Source organism: Gobius niger (genome assembly GCF_951799975.1).
Source record: "Gobius niger genome assembly, chromosome: 15".
In the NCBI taxonomy this organism is placed as follows: domain Eukaryota; kingdom Metazoa; phylum Chordata; class Actinopteri; order Gobiiformes; family Gobiidae; genus Gobius; species Gobius niger.
In genome coordinates this window covers 27,818,089-27,836,333 of record NC_136866.1, presented here as the reverse complement: position 1 = coordinate 27,836,333, position 18,245 = coordinate 27,818,089, and the positions used below count along the sequence as shown (strand labels likewise).

General features: G+C 41.7%; 1 protein-coding gene across 1 annotated transcript in view; it reads left to right on the top strand.

The window, feature by feature from the left end:
* Positions 1-18,245, top strand: part of LOC306975086 (cytochrome P450 2K1-like) — a gene marked incomplete at its 5' end in the record, with an annotated part of 33,751 nt that overhangs the window by 9,220 nt on the left and 6,286 nt on the right. Inside the window, 6 exons of the mRNA XM_079572507.1 lie at positions 4,992-5,197; positions 5,431-5,599; positions 6,224-6,373; positions 6,454-6,614; positions 8,463-8,636; positions 16,113-16,254. Coding sequence (XP_079428633.1) covers positions 4,992-5,197; positions 5,431-5,599; positions 6,224-6,373; positions 6,454-6,614; positions 8,463-8,636; positions 16,113-16,254 — 1,002 coding nt within the window. The remainder of the gene's footprint in view (positions 1-4,991; positions 5,198-5,430; positions 5,600-6,223; positions 6,374-6,453; positions 6,615-8,462; positions 8,637-16,112; positions 16,255-18,245) is intronic.

The window sequence follows — 18,245 nt, the reverse complement described above, 5'->3', positions numbered from 1 at the left end:
GTTTTGAAAAAAGCATACTGAAAAAAAGTTAGAAGCTAAAGCCAAGCCTGCCAGTATACATGTGTTACCATACAATGCATGAGCCGTGCTAGACGGAGATAAGCTAAGACGTAGCAAAGCTCAGTGTCGTGCACAGACATTTTGAGGGGCAGGTGTAACCTGGTAGAGCTGTATCCCCACCTCCTCCTCTGTGTGTTTGTGTTTGTGTGTGCTGTGGGCGTGTCTTGGTGTGGCAGCACAGGTGTTGGGAATCAGCTCAGGGAACTCTCGACTTGTGGAAGTGGAAATATGTTTTTAAAGACATAAATGATACACTTTTGCAATAAAAAAAGATACATTTTTACATTTTAGACAATTTCACTTTTTTTTTTTTTTTTCACAATCATAGCCTATAAATAAGGCGTTATGTGGAAAGTCATTAAAAAATCTGATGTGCAAACTGAAACAATAATTAAAAAAAATAGGTCAAATATGAACTTGTTTGGGGCAAATTATTCTGAAAAACGAACAAACAATTTAGACTTTAAAATATGTAGCTGTTTTTGAAGTTCCCATATAAAGATGTGTCTGCAGCGCCCCCTTAATAAAACAATGTAAAGGTAAAATGCATTTGTCCTCAATGACCTGTTCATGACGATAAGACTTAAATGAAACTGTTGCTGATGTTGTGAGAAAATGAAAGCATGTTAAAGTTGTTTCCACACTTCTGCTCAGAAAACCATCTTGAGCAGGAGACGCGTCTGTGAGGATAAAAGACTCTTAAACCGGGAACATCTCCGCGTTTATTTACATGCTCACGATCAGCTGTAGTTCAGCTGGAGCGGCTCGTGCTGAGGAGGCGGGGCCGCTGCAGGCGGGGGCTCGCGGTGAGCCACGTGCTCAAAACCAAACGGATTGTGGGAATTATAGCTGCCGGAGACACACAAGTCTCCTCTGATGCATCCTGGGTAAAACGGGCGGAGCAAGTTCTCATCCGGGGATTTACAGCGAACTTGCTGAGAAGCGAACTTTGAATTGGAACAGGATTTGGGCCGCGCGTGATGGCGTTTCACGAGTCCACGAGCACAGAAGTCCACACAAGTGCACAGATTGAGGAACGGCCTGAGTCTCTGGCTAAACTCACAGCAGCCCTACCTTTCGAAACTACATACTTCAACCACTTGACGAATACTTACCTTTTGTAAAATGAGTGTATATGTGACTAACCGCTCTCTGTGTCTCTGGCTAAACTTGTGCAGGTGTGCGGAAGGAGAAGCTACCCCCCCAATTATGTCCAATTATGTTGACCTAATAATAAACTAGACTTTAGAGGACGATGTAGGACTATCACATTGCTCTGCACTCAAGATTAGCACAAATACAGATAAGTAAGCAAAGGTACCATAGCCTGCACTTAAAATATCTGGTTTGCAGAGGTGGGAGTAAGTCACAAAATGCAAGTCTCGAGTCAAGTCCAAGTCGTGAAGGTCCAAGTCCCAAGTAAGTCCAAGTCAATCGGTCATGGGCTCAAGTCAAGTCATAGCTTTTGTCAAGTCAAGTCAAGTCTTGCTTAAGACGGCAAGTCACCTCAAGTCGCAAACGCCAGCGTGCCTACTTTTCAAAATGTGTTTAATCTTGAAAATTACAAGTGCTTTCTCAAGATATAGCGATTTAAAAAATTTAGGCTAAAATCAAACTTTTTAAAATCTCATGGATTTGGATTTAAAGTCTAATTAATATTTAATTGCCAAAAAATTCAAACTATATATATTTTAAATAAACAGTCTATGTACAAAATTACTGGGACAGCATTTTAAGGACGGGGGCCCGGGGGGGCCGACTTTAAAAAAAATAAATGAAACAGAGTCTTTTAAACATGAGCTGCTTTTCCTTGTATGAAATATAAATATAAAATAATATTTTTATTTTTGTTAGTCTCTGGCGGTCAGTGGTTCCCCTGTACTGCCCCAGCCCCTGTAAACTCGGATTCGCCCCTGCTGAAAATAGATTCTGAGTAGCCTTCAGTCCCACTGTCGCTGGGCTGTTTGTGCGGATGAGTAACATAGTCAATAAATGCTGTAAACTTTGTGTGAACGAATTAAGACATCGAAAAACCCCAAGATTCCTGTTGATTAATCAGCTACGCATCGTCGTTCTGGAGGCTCCGTCTGCGCTGTAAGTACAGCCAATTGTTTCAAAAGTTTTCCTGTCCGTAAATCTCCTCCTCTTCACTGTCTTTCGAAAACTTTTAATGCATCCAAAGAAACACTATTTCCTCCTGCCTTTTCGCGCTGTATTGATTAGACGCGCTCTGTCGTAAACCGAACACGCATGTGGCTAATTACCATATGTAAACAAAGATGCGCTGCTTTTACGCAATGAAACCTGATCTTTCGACAGTTTCACTCAAATAAATAAAAACTATAAAGTCACAGCAAGTCATTGAGAGTCATTGGCCTCAAGTCCAAGTTAAGTCTCGAGTCACAAACAGCAAGTCCCAAGTCAAGTCAAGTCTTTTCAGAGCTTTGGTCAAGTAAGTCTGAAGTCACAAAAATTGCGACTCGAGTGTGACTCGAGTCTCCCACCTCTGCTGGTTTGTCAAAAATATCTTGAATAACAATAATCCTGGGCTGTTCATGTTCCTGTGCTCCTCCCACAGATGCAGTGTCCAGAACCCAGGCACCTCCTCACCCTTCTCTCTCCTCCTCTCCCTTCTGTGTCCTTGGTTCAGCTCACTCTGCTCTGGCCCTGGTCTACCCTCAGCCCTGACTTAGTCTGAATAATACAGCTCATTTTCAGAACATTTTATAGCACGACAAAACAGAACCGCTTAAGTTACTGACTTGTTGCCGCTGTTCCGGACGGTCTCGACACGCGCGGCGGCGCTGACGTCCTCGCTCTGACGGCCCTTTCGTTTCCATTCCCTTTACGCCGGGCTCACACCTAGAGCGGCGGAAGAGAGGAGAGCGGCGAGCTTCCATTCATTCCCTATGCGGCGTTAATAATCCCGTCATGTCGCGCTGGCTCGTTCATAAAGTTATCGAATTTACTGAGTCTACTTCACACCGGGCTCACACCAAGCGGGGAAAAAAACGCTTTCCGTGGCTCAGCTTGCTCTACTTCCTTGGCCAGCCCCCCGTGTGCAGGAGCAGGTGGAGGTGGGTTTGAGACGCAGCTTTTGCGCATGAGCCAATTACGCACAAGTGTCTGTCAGATCTTGTTCTGTGGTTGGTGCCGCCGCCAGAAATGGCTCTGTATTTGCATAGCGTCTCCGCTCCGGCCGCCCGTATCTCGCCGCTCTCCTGTGGATTTCCGGAGGCTTCTTTCCGGTCGCCAGGCAGCATAGGGAATGAATGGAAGCTCGCCGCTCTCCGCTCTCCCGCCGCTCTAGGTGTGAGCCCGGCATTACTCCCGCGTCTCACAGGGATGGGCTGTACCATCTTCTCAAACGGGGGAAACGCCCTTTATTGATCAGGAGCGTCAGCGCCGCCGCGGCTCGAGAGGCAGAGGAGAAATGAAGCGCGATTTGAAGTTGTTGAGCATTAAAACTGTATTTTCAGCACATGTTGGCTCAGGAGGGCAAATATCTAAGAACAATGAAAGAAATAATACTTAATATTGGGTAGGGGGAAAAAAATGGTCTTGAGAAGGGCACTTAAAGGGCACAGGGCAAAGGGGCAGGTGCTTGAGCACCACCATCTGTGCACGTCCCTGGCAAAGCTAACAGTCGGGCTGTGAATATTAAAACAGTATTTTGGTTAAAAGAGAGGAATAAATAAGACGGATAAATAGCTAAAAGGTAAAAACGGGTAATTCATATTTTGTGAATTCCAAGTAAAAAAGTTAAAATGTCATTGTGATGAAAGTAATTTAAAATTACTTTACACAAAGGACAGTTTATTGCATATTTTTGCATACTAGATACAGTTGTGAAACTGTTTATTATACATGTGAATGTATTAATTAAATGGCAGAAGCGAGGCATTGAGAAACTTCACCTGTCTCATTAATTTTCCTGTTTTCCTGGAACAATATAATCTGCTCATCAGGCCCAAAACCTGGGTCTGCTACATATGACGTACCCGCTGTAAACACAGTCTAAAGCTTGATCGTCGCATCTGCTGCTGTCATGTTGGATCCGTAAATAAACAACAAGCTTCCGTATATTGAATAGTGCGTCATGGCCTTGCGGTCCCTCCTCGTTCTGTGATTGGTTCCCAAATCCATGCAAAAATTTCGGCCATGGTCCCCAGACTGTTGTGCAGTTGGAAATGATTCGAGTGCACAGTAGTCTGGTGTTAGCCTGGCAAGGAGTCCATAAAGATTGACCAACAGTTCTGACCTCATGAACTGTCTCACCTCTGCACACATTAAGCAATGTCTCAATGACCTTCGAGGGTTATGGCCTGTTAAGTATTACAGCCACATCAAGTCTCCGCAAAAGGGCCTATCTCCGCAACTCTGACTGCGCCTATGTCACCGGTCTAGAGACTTGTTGGAGACTGGAGTTACCGCTGGTCACGGAGATGTTTGAAATGGTGAAAAAGAACAGGTTAGATTTCAGTGGCCTCCGAGAGGTCTACGGTGCAGCTGTGGCAACGTTGCGAACACTATTTGTTGTTATTTTGTCTCCGAGACCTGTCGGATACAGAGGAGATTTCAAAGAGTTGTATGGAGTCTCTTTGTTATGGTACCCGAAAAGGTCTCGAAGACATTGCAGAAACTAGACATTGGGACGAACCTGCAAGAGCCAGATTGATAAAACAGAGCTAATAACATTTGCACATCAATCATGTTTTCCAAATGCAATGGAGTAAAACATTTTAAAGTTCTCAAAAAAAATACTACTCAAGTATAAGGTACACATTCTCAAAAATCACATGACCATCTGTGAGATAATGTGAAGGGTAAGGGTCACCACCTCAGCGTTGTTATCTCTCTCCCAGAAACAACACCTCTTTCTGCTCATACAATCATTTATGGACAGCTGCTTTAAAGTCTCCTGTTCACAGCTCACCAGAGAGAAGGCGAGATGGGCTTCACTGACGTGCTCTTCTCCAGTCCCGGGACGGTTCTCGGGGCAGTCCTGGTCCTGCTCTTGTTCTACCTGTTCTATGGACTGGGATCAGACCAGGGACCGCCGGGACCCAGGCCTTTTCCCGTGGTGGGAAACCTCCTGCAGCTGGATCTGAAGCAGCCCTACAACACACTGATGGAGGTGAAGATAGATATTTTGCTATATGGACGCCCTGCTCCCAGTTTTTACAGTAGAGACTTTGAGGGACATTAAGGCCAGGTTGGCTGAAAACTTTTAAGTCTTGATGAAAGCAGAACTGAAATTGTTGTGTCCTTGGAATGACCTGGGCCACCGCTGTGGACTCGGATTTTAAACCTCACCAGAAGCCAGCTTTTGTTGCATGAATCCTGATGTCCGTTTCTTTGGTCCCACAGCTTTCTCAGCAGTACGGCTCGGTGTTCACGGTGTGGCTGGGTCCCAAGAAGGTGGTGGTTCTGGCGGGTTATAAAACGGTGAAGGAGGGTCTGGTGGACAACGCCGAGGTGTTTGGGGACAGAGACCCAATGGCCATTTTCACAAAAGCTATGAAGAAAGGCAAACTTGGTAACAAACGCCAAAATATATTTGGGAAATTGTAACTTCAAGGCGCAATTTCTCAACACACCTTAATTTATTTTTTCCACATTGTGTCTCCATTTAAGCGCCTGCAGAAACCACATTTTTCAGTCTTGCTTATATATTGATATCCGAGCCCAAATCCGCCAATTATCTCAAGGCTGACCCAAAATGTCACATAATCAGGGCTAGTGTAGCCACACTATTAGTCTAACCAGCAGCACTACTTAAATTGAGTTTCAGTTTTAGTTCACAGGGGCAGTTGAACATGACACCTTCCCTTTATGATCACCAGCCGGGTTCTGTCCTTGTGCCACACACAGCTTTTATTATACATGAACATGAGCAGCTTTTTACTTTAGCCTAATGACATTATGTGTTAAAAGTTAGCGCTCATTTGTTTTTAATCATTTCTCTCTATGTCTCTGTGGTTTGATGAATTAACAGCAGCATGTCGTTGCTTCCCCGGTTGCAATTCATTCTCAAATCAAAGTCAAAATGATTGATATTCTGCTTGACAGTCTCTGGAGCTCTGTGGAGGCATGAAACACTGGTTATCTCTTCCTGCGTCATATCCAGCATTTCTCTAATTGGTTGATCCCGTCTGTTCAGGAGTGATATGGTCCAACGGCGAGCCGTGGAGGGAGGTGCGGCGCTTTGTCCTGACGAACCTGAGAGACTATGGGATGGGGAGGAGAGCGTGCGAGGACAAGATCACTGAGGAGGTCCAGTATCTCTGCGACGTCTTCAAGAACTTTAAAGGTGAGACTTTGAAATCTTCACACCTCAAGTCACCACTGGACCCATATGAGCAAACCTTCAACTATTCATGTACTTGATAGGAAAACCGTTCCACACCAGACAGCCAATGAACCAGGCAGTCTCCAATATAATCTGCTCCATGGTCTACGGGAGTCGCTTTGAGTATGACGACCCTAAGTTCATAACTTTAGTCAATAACACCAACAGATTCGTACAGATCATTGGGTCTTCATCAGTGCAGGTAATCTTCAGAGGAGACATTGTGCTATATTGACTTTTTTAACCTCTTACTCACCGCCTGAACCAAGTGTATTTTCTCCAGTTCGGTATTACCCAAATCTAAAAGCTAAAGCCAAACTGCAGAAAATGTGCTCAGTTCAGGTGGGGGTTGAGAGGTTAAAGCTTTTAAAGGGGGGGTATTATGCAAAATCGACTTTTTCAAGCTTTACATCATGTTATTAAGTCATTCCCTCATTAAAACCATGCCTGAAGTGTTGCCTTGGCACATTCACGTATTTTCGAGTAATCTGTAAAAACTCTGATGGCAGCCATTTTAGGGATAAAACGCCTGATTCCTTCAGGGAACGCCCTCGACCTCCAGGATACGCCTCCGACCTTTCGTCACCAGCCGAGTAACCAACCACTGCTCCTCAGCAGAACCCCCTCCCCGCAGTGTCTAGCCCTAAGACGTAAACAGAGTCATCATGGAGGATTAGCTTCATGTGTTGTGAAACGGAGCCACAGCAGACTTTTACAAAGACACACATCAGTGTTTCTGTTTCCGAAACACCCAGGATTAAAACCGGTGACAAGAACACTTATTTCAGCGGCTGGTTCTGCGCTGGGAATGTCTTAGGGCCTTGATGATGCACAGAGCCTCCGGAGAAAGCTAATGCTAAGCTAAACCTCGAGTCATCACGTGAAAACGAGAAATATGCACAAATAAAGTCAATAAAACCAACACGCACATAAAGAACCGCTTAACAATGATCACACACGGAGCCTGGCTTGTTGATTTGGAAGTTTATTGCTCACATTTCATCTACAATGGGTCATAGCCGAGTGGCTTTCTCCCGGAGCTAACAAGCTAGCCATGTCAAGCTAACGGGAAAATTCACTGAATACAAGCAGCATATTATGCATTGAAAACGTCACTAAAACAGACAACTGCTTGAAGCAGCCTTTATGATGATCACACACGGAGCCTGGCTTGTTGATTTTGTAGTTTATTGCTCACATTTCATCTACAGTGAGTCGTAGCCGAGTGGTTTTCTCCCAGAGCTAAGGCACTATTAGCCGCGACAAGCTAACAACCTTCACCTTCACAACATTCATTGAAAACAGGCAGCATATTATGCACAAATAACGTCAATAAAGCAGCAACTACTTGAAGCAGCCTTTACGATGATCACACAATGAGCCTGGCTTTACACATTTGTGGTTTATTGCAGACTTTTCATCAACAATGAGCTGTAGTCGATTATAACAAGCTAACGGAGTAACCTCGAAAAACCATTGTCCACCTGCACAGATAATGTCCGTCTTTGAATCGTATGGGCTCCTGCAGATCCTGGTGTAGTCCATGGGGGTATAGTTAGAGATCCATAGGGCATGGCAGATGCAAAGAGAGAGCCTCCAAACAGCAGTTATTTTTCAGGCAAGAGCCCCTTCCAAGCGTCCGGTGTGGAAGGTTCGTTTCCAAATAATATCCTGTGTGGCCATTGTTCCCAAAGTGATAAACAATAAAAATTAAAATGCACCGATCGTAGTTTCAATACTGTTGAGACAACGAGCGCAGTGTTGTTGTGATGCCACAGACAGCGTGTGGAGGGGGCGTGTCGGAAAGGGTCAGAGGTTCTTAAAGAGACAGAGGCCTATTTCAAGTCATTTGCTACCGCCATTTTGAAAGAGCAATTTTATACAAGGCAGTTATTCTAATTTACTGCATTGACAGACCAACAGAAGGTTTCGTCATCATTGTAGTGTGATATAGACTGGTGCTATGTGGCTGAAAAAAGCATAATACCCCCTCTTTAACATTGTTACATGTTGTGAGTAAGTACTAGCTAAATACTTACTTTTGTTTTAGATTGCTATCTTGTTCCCGTGGCTCGGACGTCTGCTGCCAAAGAGTAATGAATTTCTAAAGCTGAAAGAAGAGAACGAGAATCAACAAAGGCAGTTTTTCAAGAACTTGAGGGAGACGCTCAACCCCCAAATGTGTCGGGGGTTCGTGGACTCGTTTTTGGTTCAACAGAAAAAGGTGAGCGGTTATTCTGACTCTCCCGCCGTCCTTAACACAAAAGCACATACGAGTGAAAAATATAAATTTAATATGTTCTTATAGCCAGACCTGTGTGTTGTTTCATACCTGACAGTTTTTGGCTCGGTCTTCCTGCTTGTAGCAGCAGGCTGACAGTGCCATCTGCAGACTGTGAACCGGGATGAGGGGGCATACCAACTTACTCACACCTGGGACACCGACCTGGAGAAGTCAGACAGATGGTGCCCTCAGCCTGCTATAAGAAGCATATATCCGCCGCGCCCTACACGTCCAGTGATGTTGCTGTGATGTGTCTTGCCAGCTGATTTACACAGGTTGTGGATCTGTTTTCCAACCGTACAATGTCCCAGGTGTGCGAAAGCAAAAAAGCCCCTTCATCCCGGTTTACTGTCTCGGGGCCATGTTTCCGAATTTCAGTTGCCTCCTTTAAAAACAGCGCCAGAGCCTGACAGGACACGTCACAGCAACATGTGACCAACTCAGGCAGACTGCAGAAGGGTCAGTCCATCTCAGATCACCCAAAAAAATAGCATTTTGGTACATATGTAATTCATGGCCAGAAAAGCCAAAATTTCAAATTTTAAACTAATCGGACCAACGGTTTTCGAGATATCGCATTTCATTTATTCACTTTTTCGCGAAAAAAATTGCTTTCTTTCAAATTGCTGTAACTCAGCAACCACTGCTCCGATTTTCAAAAAACAGATATGTCTGTAAAGGGGAGACCACGAGGAATCTAAATGTTTTTTCGTGTATTTTGGTATTTTTTAGGTGGATGACCTTTGTACCTATATTTTGACCTTGAAATTGACACTGTGGGACACGCCCAAACTCTCCGACGCCAGTAGGAAAAATGTAGCCCTATGTGTCAACTACAACATATAAAAAAACTGGAGGGGTTTTCTTTTTTATTTTCATGCAACACCAGGTAGAAGTTGACATGCCCACTCCTCTAGACATCCATTCACAGTGTGTTCTGTACAATTCCATTCATTTATATACACAGTGCCTGAGATTGATTTATTTCAAGATATAATGTCAATCACAATCAAAAAGTCAATGAACATTTCACAGCTGTCTCAGCCTCCTGTTCACTTTTTCCTGATTTCTACTCCTTTTCAACAGGCCAGTTCAAACAGTGGTTAGACATTCTGGGCAGGTCATTATGAGAAACCACGGCTCCAGACTAACTTTTTTCATGACCGTCCCGAAAACCATTTGGCATCGTCCCGAAATGGATGTGAATCGTCCCAAATTTTATAGAGCTTTCGCTCTTTTATAGGGAAGAGGGGGGCATGCACACTCGCTTACAAAAATATTAGGGCTGCAACTATCAATTATTTACATCGATTTGTCGAGTAATCAGATATGTATTGCATTTATATTGAAAAACTACATTTCATGACTTTAGAGCAGATTATAAAAGGAGAAAAAACTGTTTCAAACAAAGGATCTTTCTGCTGGAAATAACATAATTTATTCTTCATTTCTTATCAGTTTGTCCCAAAAGCGGCAACATGTGACTCCCATAAAGAGACACCCGTCCTTATGTCCATGATGAGGAGAGAGAGCAGCTTCAGAGTGTCTTTTAAATGAGTACTTTTATTCCTTTTCAAGTGAAGGAGGTCCTGACTGGAGACAGAATCTTGAAATGTTCTGCTGAAGCTCAGATTCATTTCTTTCCTAAAAGAGGGAAAACATTTTAATTACTTTTGTCATAGTATTGCTATAGCAGGGATTAATGTGTCAATTTTCATGGTTCATACATGTATTTGTTGTGAGCAATGAAAGGATATGAGAAACTTTAAAGTACGGATGAGACGGTATGAGTGTGGGAGTTTTATTCTGCTTTTGAAATAGTGTGACCACCTCAAATAGTTTAAACAGACCAGTGGGACAATTTTGTAGAACTTTGAAGTACAAAGGAATTAGTTTAGTTTTTTATAGATCAGGCATTTTCATCCCACTAAAAAAAGACCAACCTTTTCATTATTACAACTTTTATAACACTGGCGAGCAACAGATCGCAATATATTATTGAGCAGTTTCAGTGATAAAGTGTTAAGCATGGAGGAACAGAACGACCAGGCTCTGCAGTACAGCCAAAAGAGGGACGGGTGGTCACTCTACGTAGATCTGTGTATTTATTTATCTTAATTTAAATCATAGATACAGTGTAAAGATATTTAGCTCAAACCACTTTGCAGCGTCGGAGAAGTAGATACAGGAGGATGTAAAAGTCTGCGTTTGGTGAAGGGGAGAGAGATAAGTTCGCCATCATACCTTATGTCACACTTAGAAGTAACAGTGGATGAAAGTGTAGATGGTCCTGATGGTGAATCATCACTGATGCAGTTGTCAGCATTGTTGTGGTGGTAGCGGGGGGAGCCGTGTCCTTTCGCCTCGTTCGCCTCCGTCCTGTCTTCGCCTCTCGTTGCGGAGTTTCTTCTTGTTTGAGCCGTGTTTTGATGATTACAACAGCCTGGTTCTCCGCTCTGCTACCTGGCTCTGCCCGGCTACGAGGTTTAGCACAGCGAGCTCCGCTCTGGTGTTTACAACCATCGAGCTGTGCTCTTGAGAAGCGGCCGTGCGGAAACAAGCGCCACTTAAGGTTCCGGGCGCGTAGGCGGCCCCGTTTCATACGGTTTTAATCAGAAATATTAATTAAGCGAATCATCGAAGCGGGAAAATATTATTCGAAGCATTTCATCGATTTAATCAATGAATGCAGCCCTAAAGAATACATATGTTAAAAAATGTTTAAAGGCCTATCGTCCCGAGACCGTCCCGGGTAGGATCTCATCTCGTCCCGTGCATTTTTTTTCTCCGTCCCCGGAACGACGGGACTATGTAAGTCTCGAGCCCTGTGAGAAACACTGTAGTTTCAAGATCTTATCATACAAGTAGAAGGTTTTAGTAGGTCCCTTAAGACACATAAACTTTATGTTGTAGTCGCCAAAACCGTCTGAGACGTCCTCCACCAAACCAATCCATGGAGCGTTACCGTAGCTGCAGCACACAATTCTGAGGTCTAATAACTACACTGTAAATAATTTTCCTGTAAAATAACAGTAAAGAGCTGGCAGCAGGGTTGCCAGCTCTTTACTGTTATTTTTACGGTATTGGAACGTACAATGACTTTACGGTAGTAGTCTGTAAACAACAAAAACGGTATATTTCTGTATTACTACAATTTACAGTAAAGAGCTGGCAGCTCGGAGGCCAGCAGTATACCGTTATTTTACGGTATTCATAGGTAAAGTTACTTTACAGTAGTATTCTGTAAATCACTGATCGATCACAGTCTAATCAAGCAAAATAAGCAACAAAAACATCAATAAAAAATAGAATCCTTTATTTCAAAGAACAATGTTGAGTTTTTAACAATATTGCTACTTTAGGGAAAGAAAGAACAAAAGAAAAGAAAAAACAGAAAGTAAACCCTGTTGGGTGATGCTGATTAGACTGACTTTCTAGTCGCACAGAAACAACCTTCAAACGTCTGCTTTAGACAGTGGTTCTCACTTGGTGTGTCGGGACCCAAAAATCATTTTTAGTGGGTGTAGAAACATCTGAATCTGTTGTTTTGGTCATAATTTCAGCTTTATATATAGATTTATTTAACGTTTATTCACCACTCATAATATATTCAAAATGTTGTATTATTATTTGGGTCACTAGGATTATGGTTGGTCCTGACAGCATCCCAGTTGAGAACCACTGCTTTAGACCATGGCAATAAACTGATGAAATGATTTTTAAAAAAAATGCCCACAGGCTCAGTGGTTTTGTCTTAGAACACTCTGATTAAAATGTCGTCTTAAAGAGTTAACTTAAAAAATATACATTTAAGATTCATATAATGTAATCTGCAAGGTATTCTCTGCTGTACATGCAGATATGCATTCATTATTACATTTTGAACATTAGGCAAAATATTGTCAAAATTTGAAAAACAAATTTAAGGCGAGACGCTATATGTGAATAGGAAAAAAAAATGCTGAACATTACTGACATAAATATGAGGAAAAAAGGTTTTGGAAGTGTTCTTATATTATATATTTTATTAATAAAATGGTCACAATTGTCTTTATTTTCAGTGACAAAATCTTGTTTTGGGGATTCAAAACTCAATAAATAAGACTGGGATTTAGATATTAAAAAATCCCTCTGAAAAAAATGAAAAAAATTAAAATATTGAAAGTCTTTTCCCCAATCTTTTGTAGCAAATGTCTCCCAGAGAAAATATCATATTTGGATTATATGTAGCATCATCTTGAGCCCCTTGTGCAGGACACATTACTTCCAATTACCTCAAGCTCCCTCTCGGACAAGACATCATAAAATAGCCATCTTGCAGGGTAAATTTTGTATTTTTTATACAGACATAAAGATGTTAAGGGAGAAGCCTTAAGAACAGCTAACAGCACAAAATGTTCAACATGTGCATCAAGACTACTTTGAAACTATGGTAGTAGAGTAGAACATTTTGACTCTATGCATCAATAAGCATAAAACATGTATAGATGAAACTGTAAGGTGTGCCACTGCGAGCTAGACTTGCAGCTTACCTCTTAAAATGTCCTGTGAGCTACTGGCATGTGTTTTACTTCTGAAAAATAGTCCAGTGAGGTAGACATATACTTTCATGTCTTCTTGTTCACTCACTTTGGTAGCCGCTGTTCCTCTCTGCAGCGTTATTCCAGTGTTTCCACTGTCAAACAACAACAATTATAATCATTACAATACACTATTCAATCAGCAATGCTCAGTGTACACTCCAAACTAATTTAATTGTATATCCAAAGAAGGTGTTTTACCTCTGAATGAATTCCAGCGTGCAGGCTGCCTCTTCCTGATGCTGCAGGTTGAATATGTAGTAGATTGCGAACACAGCAGCAAGTCCAGTTGCAAATGTTGGTGTGATCCTCACAGATTACGCAGGCCTCCAAGGTGATCATCCAACCTCTAAATGTAACTTGTCCTGTTGCACCTGAGACTTCAAGTCATGGCAACAAGGGAATGTATGTTACCTGACAACGAATGGCCAATATGATAAATTATGTGTCTATCAATTAATCTAAATGAAATATATACTTAACCTGGCAGTAATAGACGAGGACTTGGAGGAAGACTGAGAGCTGTCTCAACGTCAAATGCAGTGGCGAACACCTGCAGAGTACAAATACATTACAATGTTAGCATTTTTAACAAGGAAAAAAAAAAAAAAAGGTCAAAATTAGTCAACAGATAGAGCATATGAGTTAAACTGCTAAATAGATTTGGCATGCAAAATTGAGTCTATTTTTAAGGCAAAGTAGGGCTAAACTATACGATTGTTATGTCTGTGAGTGTGACACTTAAATGTTAAAAACTTTTGAAAAGTCCAACTGCAATCTGGTAAAACACACTTACAAGTCAAGTCAGGCATATTTTTTATGTATTCTCATGTGAATAACATATGACACTATGGTGGCACAGTTATAACAACAGATCTGACAGGAACATTTTGTTACTACCTAATAGTAGGTCCATTTCATGCAGAGATATCAAATTTTGACATGACTTCTGTATTTAAGTACTGACACTAGGGTAAAAAAAATACCCTGGTAAAAGTGCTGAGTCTAAAGTACCTCGCTAACAAGTGCTGTTCCTCCGATGCACAGGCTAATGTTAGTGGAATTAAACAAAAAACATGAAAATCCAATCCTAATTTAAATCCAATCCTCACTGATATGGCATATTTAAATCACTAGAAAGCAAACTCCTGACTACCAGTTTCATATCAAACATTAATATCATTAAGAGTTTAATTACCGTTTAATTTGTAGATGCAAGACCCAATGGATGTTGTTGAAGAACACACGATGATGTGTAGCACATGGCATACAAAGTCCACCTGGAAATTCTGATCCAAATGATGGTTCATGAATGATGATCCCTCCAGATGTTGATGGCAAATTATTTCTGTGTTGTACCTATATCTTTGACCAAAAGCAGTAGCTAGCTTCAGTTTGAATGACGTCTGGCTTCTGTTCTGTCCATGCTCCAAATACCCACGTCAGCACGCATTTTTTCAAAAAATACTGTAGTGTCCCGTAATTTTAGCATCATCATACTGTTAATGGCATCTGTCCTGTTGCTTCAAGTTAAGCAACCCACAATGCATTGCAAACTACAGTACTACCCTGTTAAACATGAAAACGGTATTTTAGTGTTGAAAATTGGCTGTAAATTTACAGCAATTTCTTACAGTGTAGAGGTATATCAGCACTGCCTTCATGTTCTTTACTCAGGTTTTCCTGAACTGCTACCAAATCTGGGGGGGCTCACCTGTTCACCGAGTTGTAGACGTGCATCTCTGTCATTGAAACAGGGATGAAACGATGGAACTGCAATGTTCCTTTGATGGTCGTAGCCAGGTTGAATCTAGGCTTGAGTTCAGCTTCACAACTAACCACCACATCCACTGGCACATGGAAGAGATTGATATTCTCTACACAGTCATCAAACATGGCAAGAGATGTAAGAATGGCTGTTTTCACAATGAGACCTTTAAATCTCGTCTTGCACTACATAAGAACAATTCTCAGCGAAGTCCCCTTGCAAAATAATTTCCTCCATAGGTTTCAAGCTGGTGTTCAAATTGTTTATGTAGGCACTTTGAGACTTTGCAGTGAAGCTGTGTCTTGTAAGGGTAACCATTTTCAATGAAATCATCTTTTGGCTCATGATGGGTGAATGCAGGGAGTTCAGCTTCCCGATGGCCCTGTGTACGAAACTGTTCCTCAAGGAACAGAAAGGAGTAGAAATCAGAAAAAGTGAATAGGAGGCTGAGACAGCTGTGAAATGTTCATTGACTTTTTGTTTGTGATTGACATTATATCTTGAAATAAATCAATCTGAGGCACTGTGTATATAAATGAATAGAATTGTACAGAACGGACAATGAATGGATGTCTGGGGGAGTGGGCATGTCAACTTCTACCTGGTATTGCATGAAAATGAAAAAGAAAACCCCTCCAGTTTTTTTATGTTGTAGTTGACACATAGGGCTACATTTTTCCTACAGGCGTCGGAGAGTTTGGGCGTGTCCCACAGTGTCACGGTCAAAATATATGTACAAAGGTCATTCACCTAAAAAATACCAAAATACACGAAAAAACATTTAGAATGCAATATTTCGAAAACCGTTGGTCCGATTAGTTTAAAATTTGAAAATTTGGCATTTCTGGCCATGAATTACATATAAACCAAATTTCACAAAAATTGGAGAGGGTGGGGTTTAACTCATCGGGTGAACTGAGATGGACTGACCCAGAAAGAGAGTGGTTTGAATATGGTATGAACACTGGTCTGAGAGAAAGGGAAACATTTCACAAGTTCAACAGAAGAACACCAAATGAACCTTTTTGGAACCTACATTCAGTTCTGTATCGATGTGTTGTCCTTCAGGAGGAGGAAGTTCCCAACAGTCCGTTCGACGAGGACAACCTGCTGCAGACAGTTATGCAGCTGTTCGCCGCCGGCACAGACACCACGGCCGCCACGCTGAGATGGGGCCTGCTCATCATGGCCAAGTACCCACACTTACAGGGTAATACGCACCATATCAGGGGGTTTGATAAGATAATCCTTTATTGATCTCACAATGGAGAAATTCACTTGTTACAGTCGGCATTCAAGAGTTCACTCAGTGTGCAAAAACAGACAGGAAATGTACAAACAGTTAGATAGTAGAAAACGAGGTATCTTATGTACAATAAGTAAGCAAAAATCTTAGGGGGCAGAGTTCTAACAATTGCGAGGGTATATAAAGCTGAAATGTTTATTTCAGGGGAGCTGACGCTCATTTCTGTAATTAAACTAAACCTGCCAAAGCCAGTGTTGAAAATGATCCTCGACACCGGAGTTTCTGAATGATCCGAGCGACGCGCACTGAAGCACACGTTTCAGCACGTGAGCTTTGTTTTGGTTCTTCAGTTCGTAGCAGCCGCACGTTTATGAGCGTTTATAGAGAGAACAGATTAAGATGGACTCGTTACGATGTGCAGTGCCGATCCTAAAACAGCCAAGACTTTATCTCAGATCCATTCACGTTCACTTCATCACGAACTAAAGAGATGTGTCTTTATGTAGCAGGGCTCCAGACTAAATTTTATTTTAGTAGCGCTGGTGCTACCAACTTTTTCATTTGGTCGCACAAACAATATTTTGGTCGCACAGACTCGAGACACAATATATATATATTGACTAGGGATGCACCGATACCACTTTTTCTAAAACCGATACGAGTATTTGGATACCGAATACCGATACGAGTGCAAGGCATTTTCTTCAACATTCTTACTTTTTTAACAGCAGATTGGTTTGTAATTAGTAAATTTACTCATGTACATTTCCTTAAAGGAATAGGCCACCGTTTTTACATACTAAGATATGTTCTTACCTCACTTTAGACGTGTTAATATATCCCCGTCTGGTCTTTGTCCGTGCGCTCTGTCACGCAAACGGAGCACATACGCAGCCTCTCCCACATGTCATATAGCTCCGAAAAAGCTCACGATAGAAGCTACCAAGCTCTTCCACGTGTTCCCTATTTAAATAAAGTTACGTGAAGTGTTTTCATGCGAAGTATATTTACACAGAAATGTAGCATGTCGATTTTATAAGCAAATACAAAAGGTTATTGACGGAAGTGAGCGGGGGAAGTCTTTAGGAGTTACTGCGCGGACGTTTTGCTCCTCGTATCATTACGCCTCACAATATAGTCCCCCTTTTTATTTGCTTATAAAATCGACATGCTACATTTCTGGGTAAATATACTTCGCATGAAAACACTTCACGTAACTTTATTTAAATAGGGAACACGTGGAAGAGCTTGGTAGCTTCTATCGTGAGCTTTTTCGGAGCTATGTGACATGTGGGAGAGGCTGTGTATGTGCTCCGTTTGCGTGACAGAGAGCACGGACAAAGACCAGACGGGGATATATTAACTCAACTAAAGTGAGCTAAGAACATATCTTAGTATGTAAAAACGGTGGCCTATTCCTTTAAGTAAAGTAGGCTGCACATTTAAGAGCAGTTATATTAGAATGGTGCTGATGCCATTTATTTATTTATTTATTTTTTATTTTCATTCAATATAATTTTTAATTTTTAATTTTTATTGCACTGTCCATCATAGACAGAAAAGCCCATGTCCAAAAGCTCCCAATGCCTGTGCTTTATTCATTTATGTATTTTTATTTAACAATAGTATTGAGATGTTACTTAAATGGTCTCTTTTCGTCTTTACTTCAGCTCCGTGTGGATTTTCTCGTGTGTTTGTAGCAACTTAGCGAGTAGCTACAGCGTTTTCATTGTTCTGCTGCAGCTCATTTTCCTCAATATAAACATGCTGTATCTCTTTTATTTGGATTTTCTGAGGACTTTTTAGTCGCTGGGTTAGTTTTTCAGATGAATAAACCCCTGGGCATAAAACGACGTCAGAATGGCCAAGACTGCGCTAGCCGCGAGTTAGCAACGTTAGCCTGTATGTTGTAAACACTGCAGACACTGCAGCACTAACAACATTAAGCTCTGGTT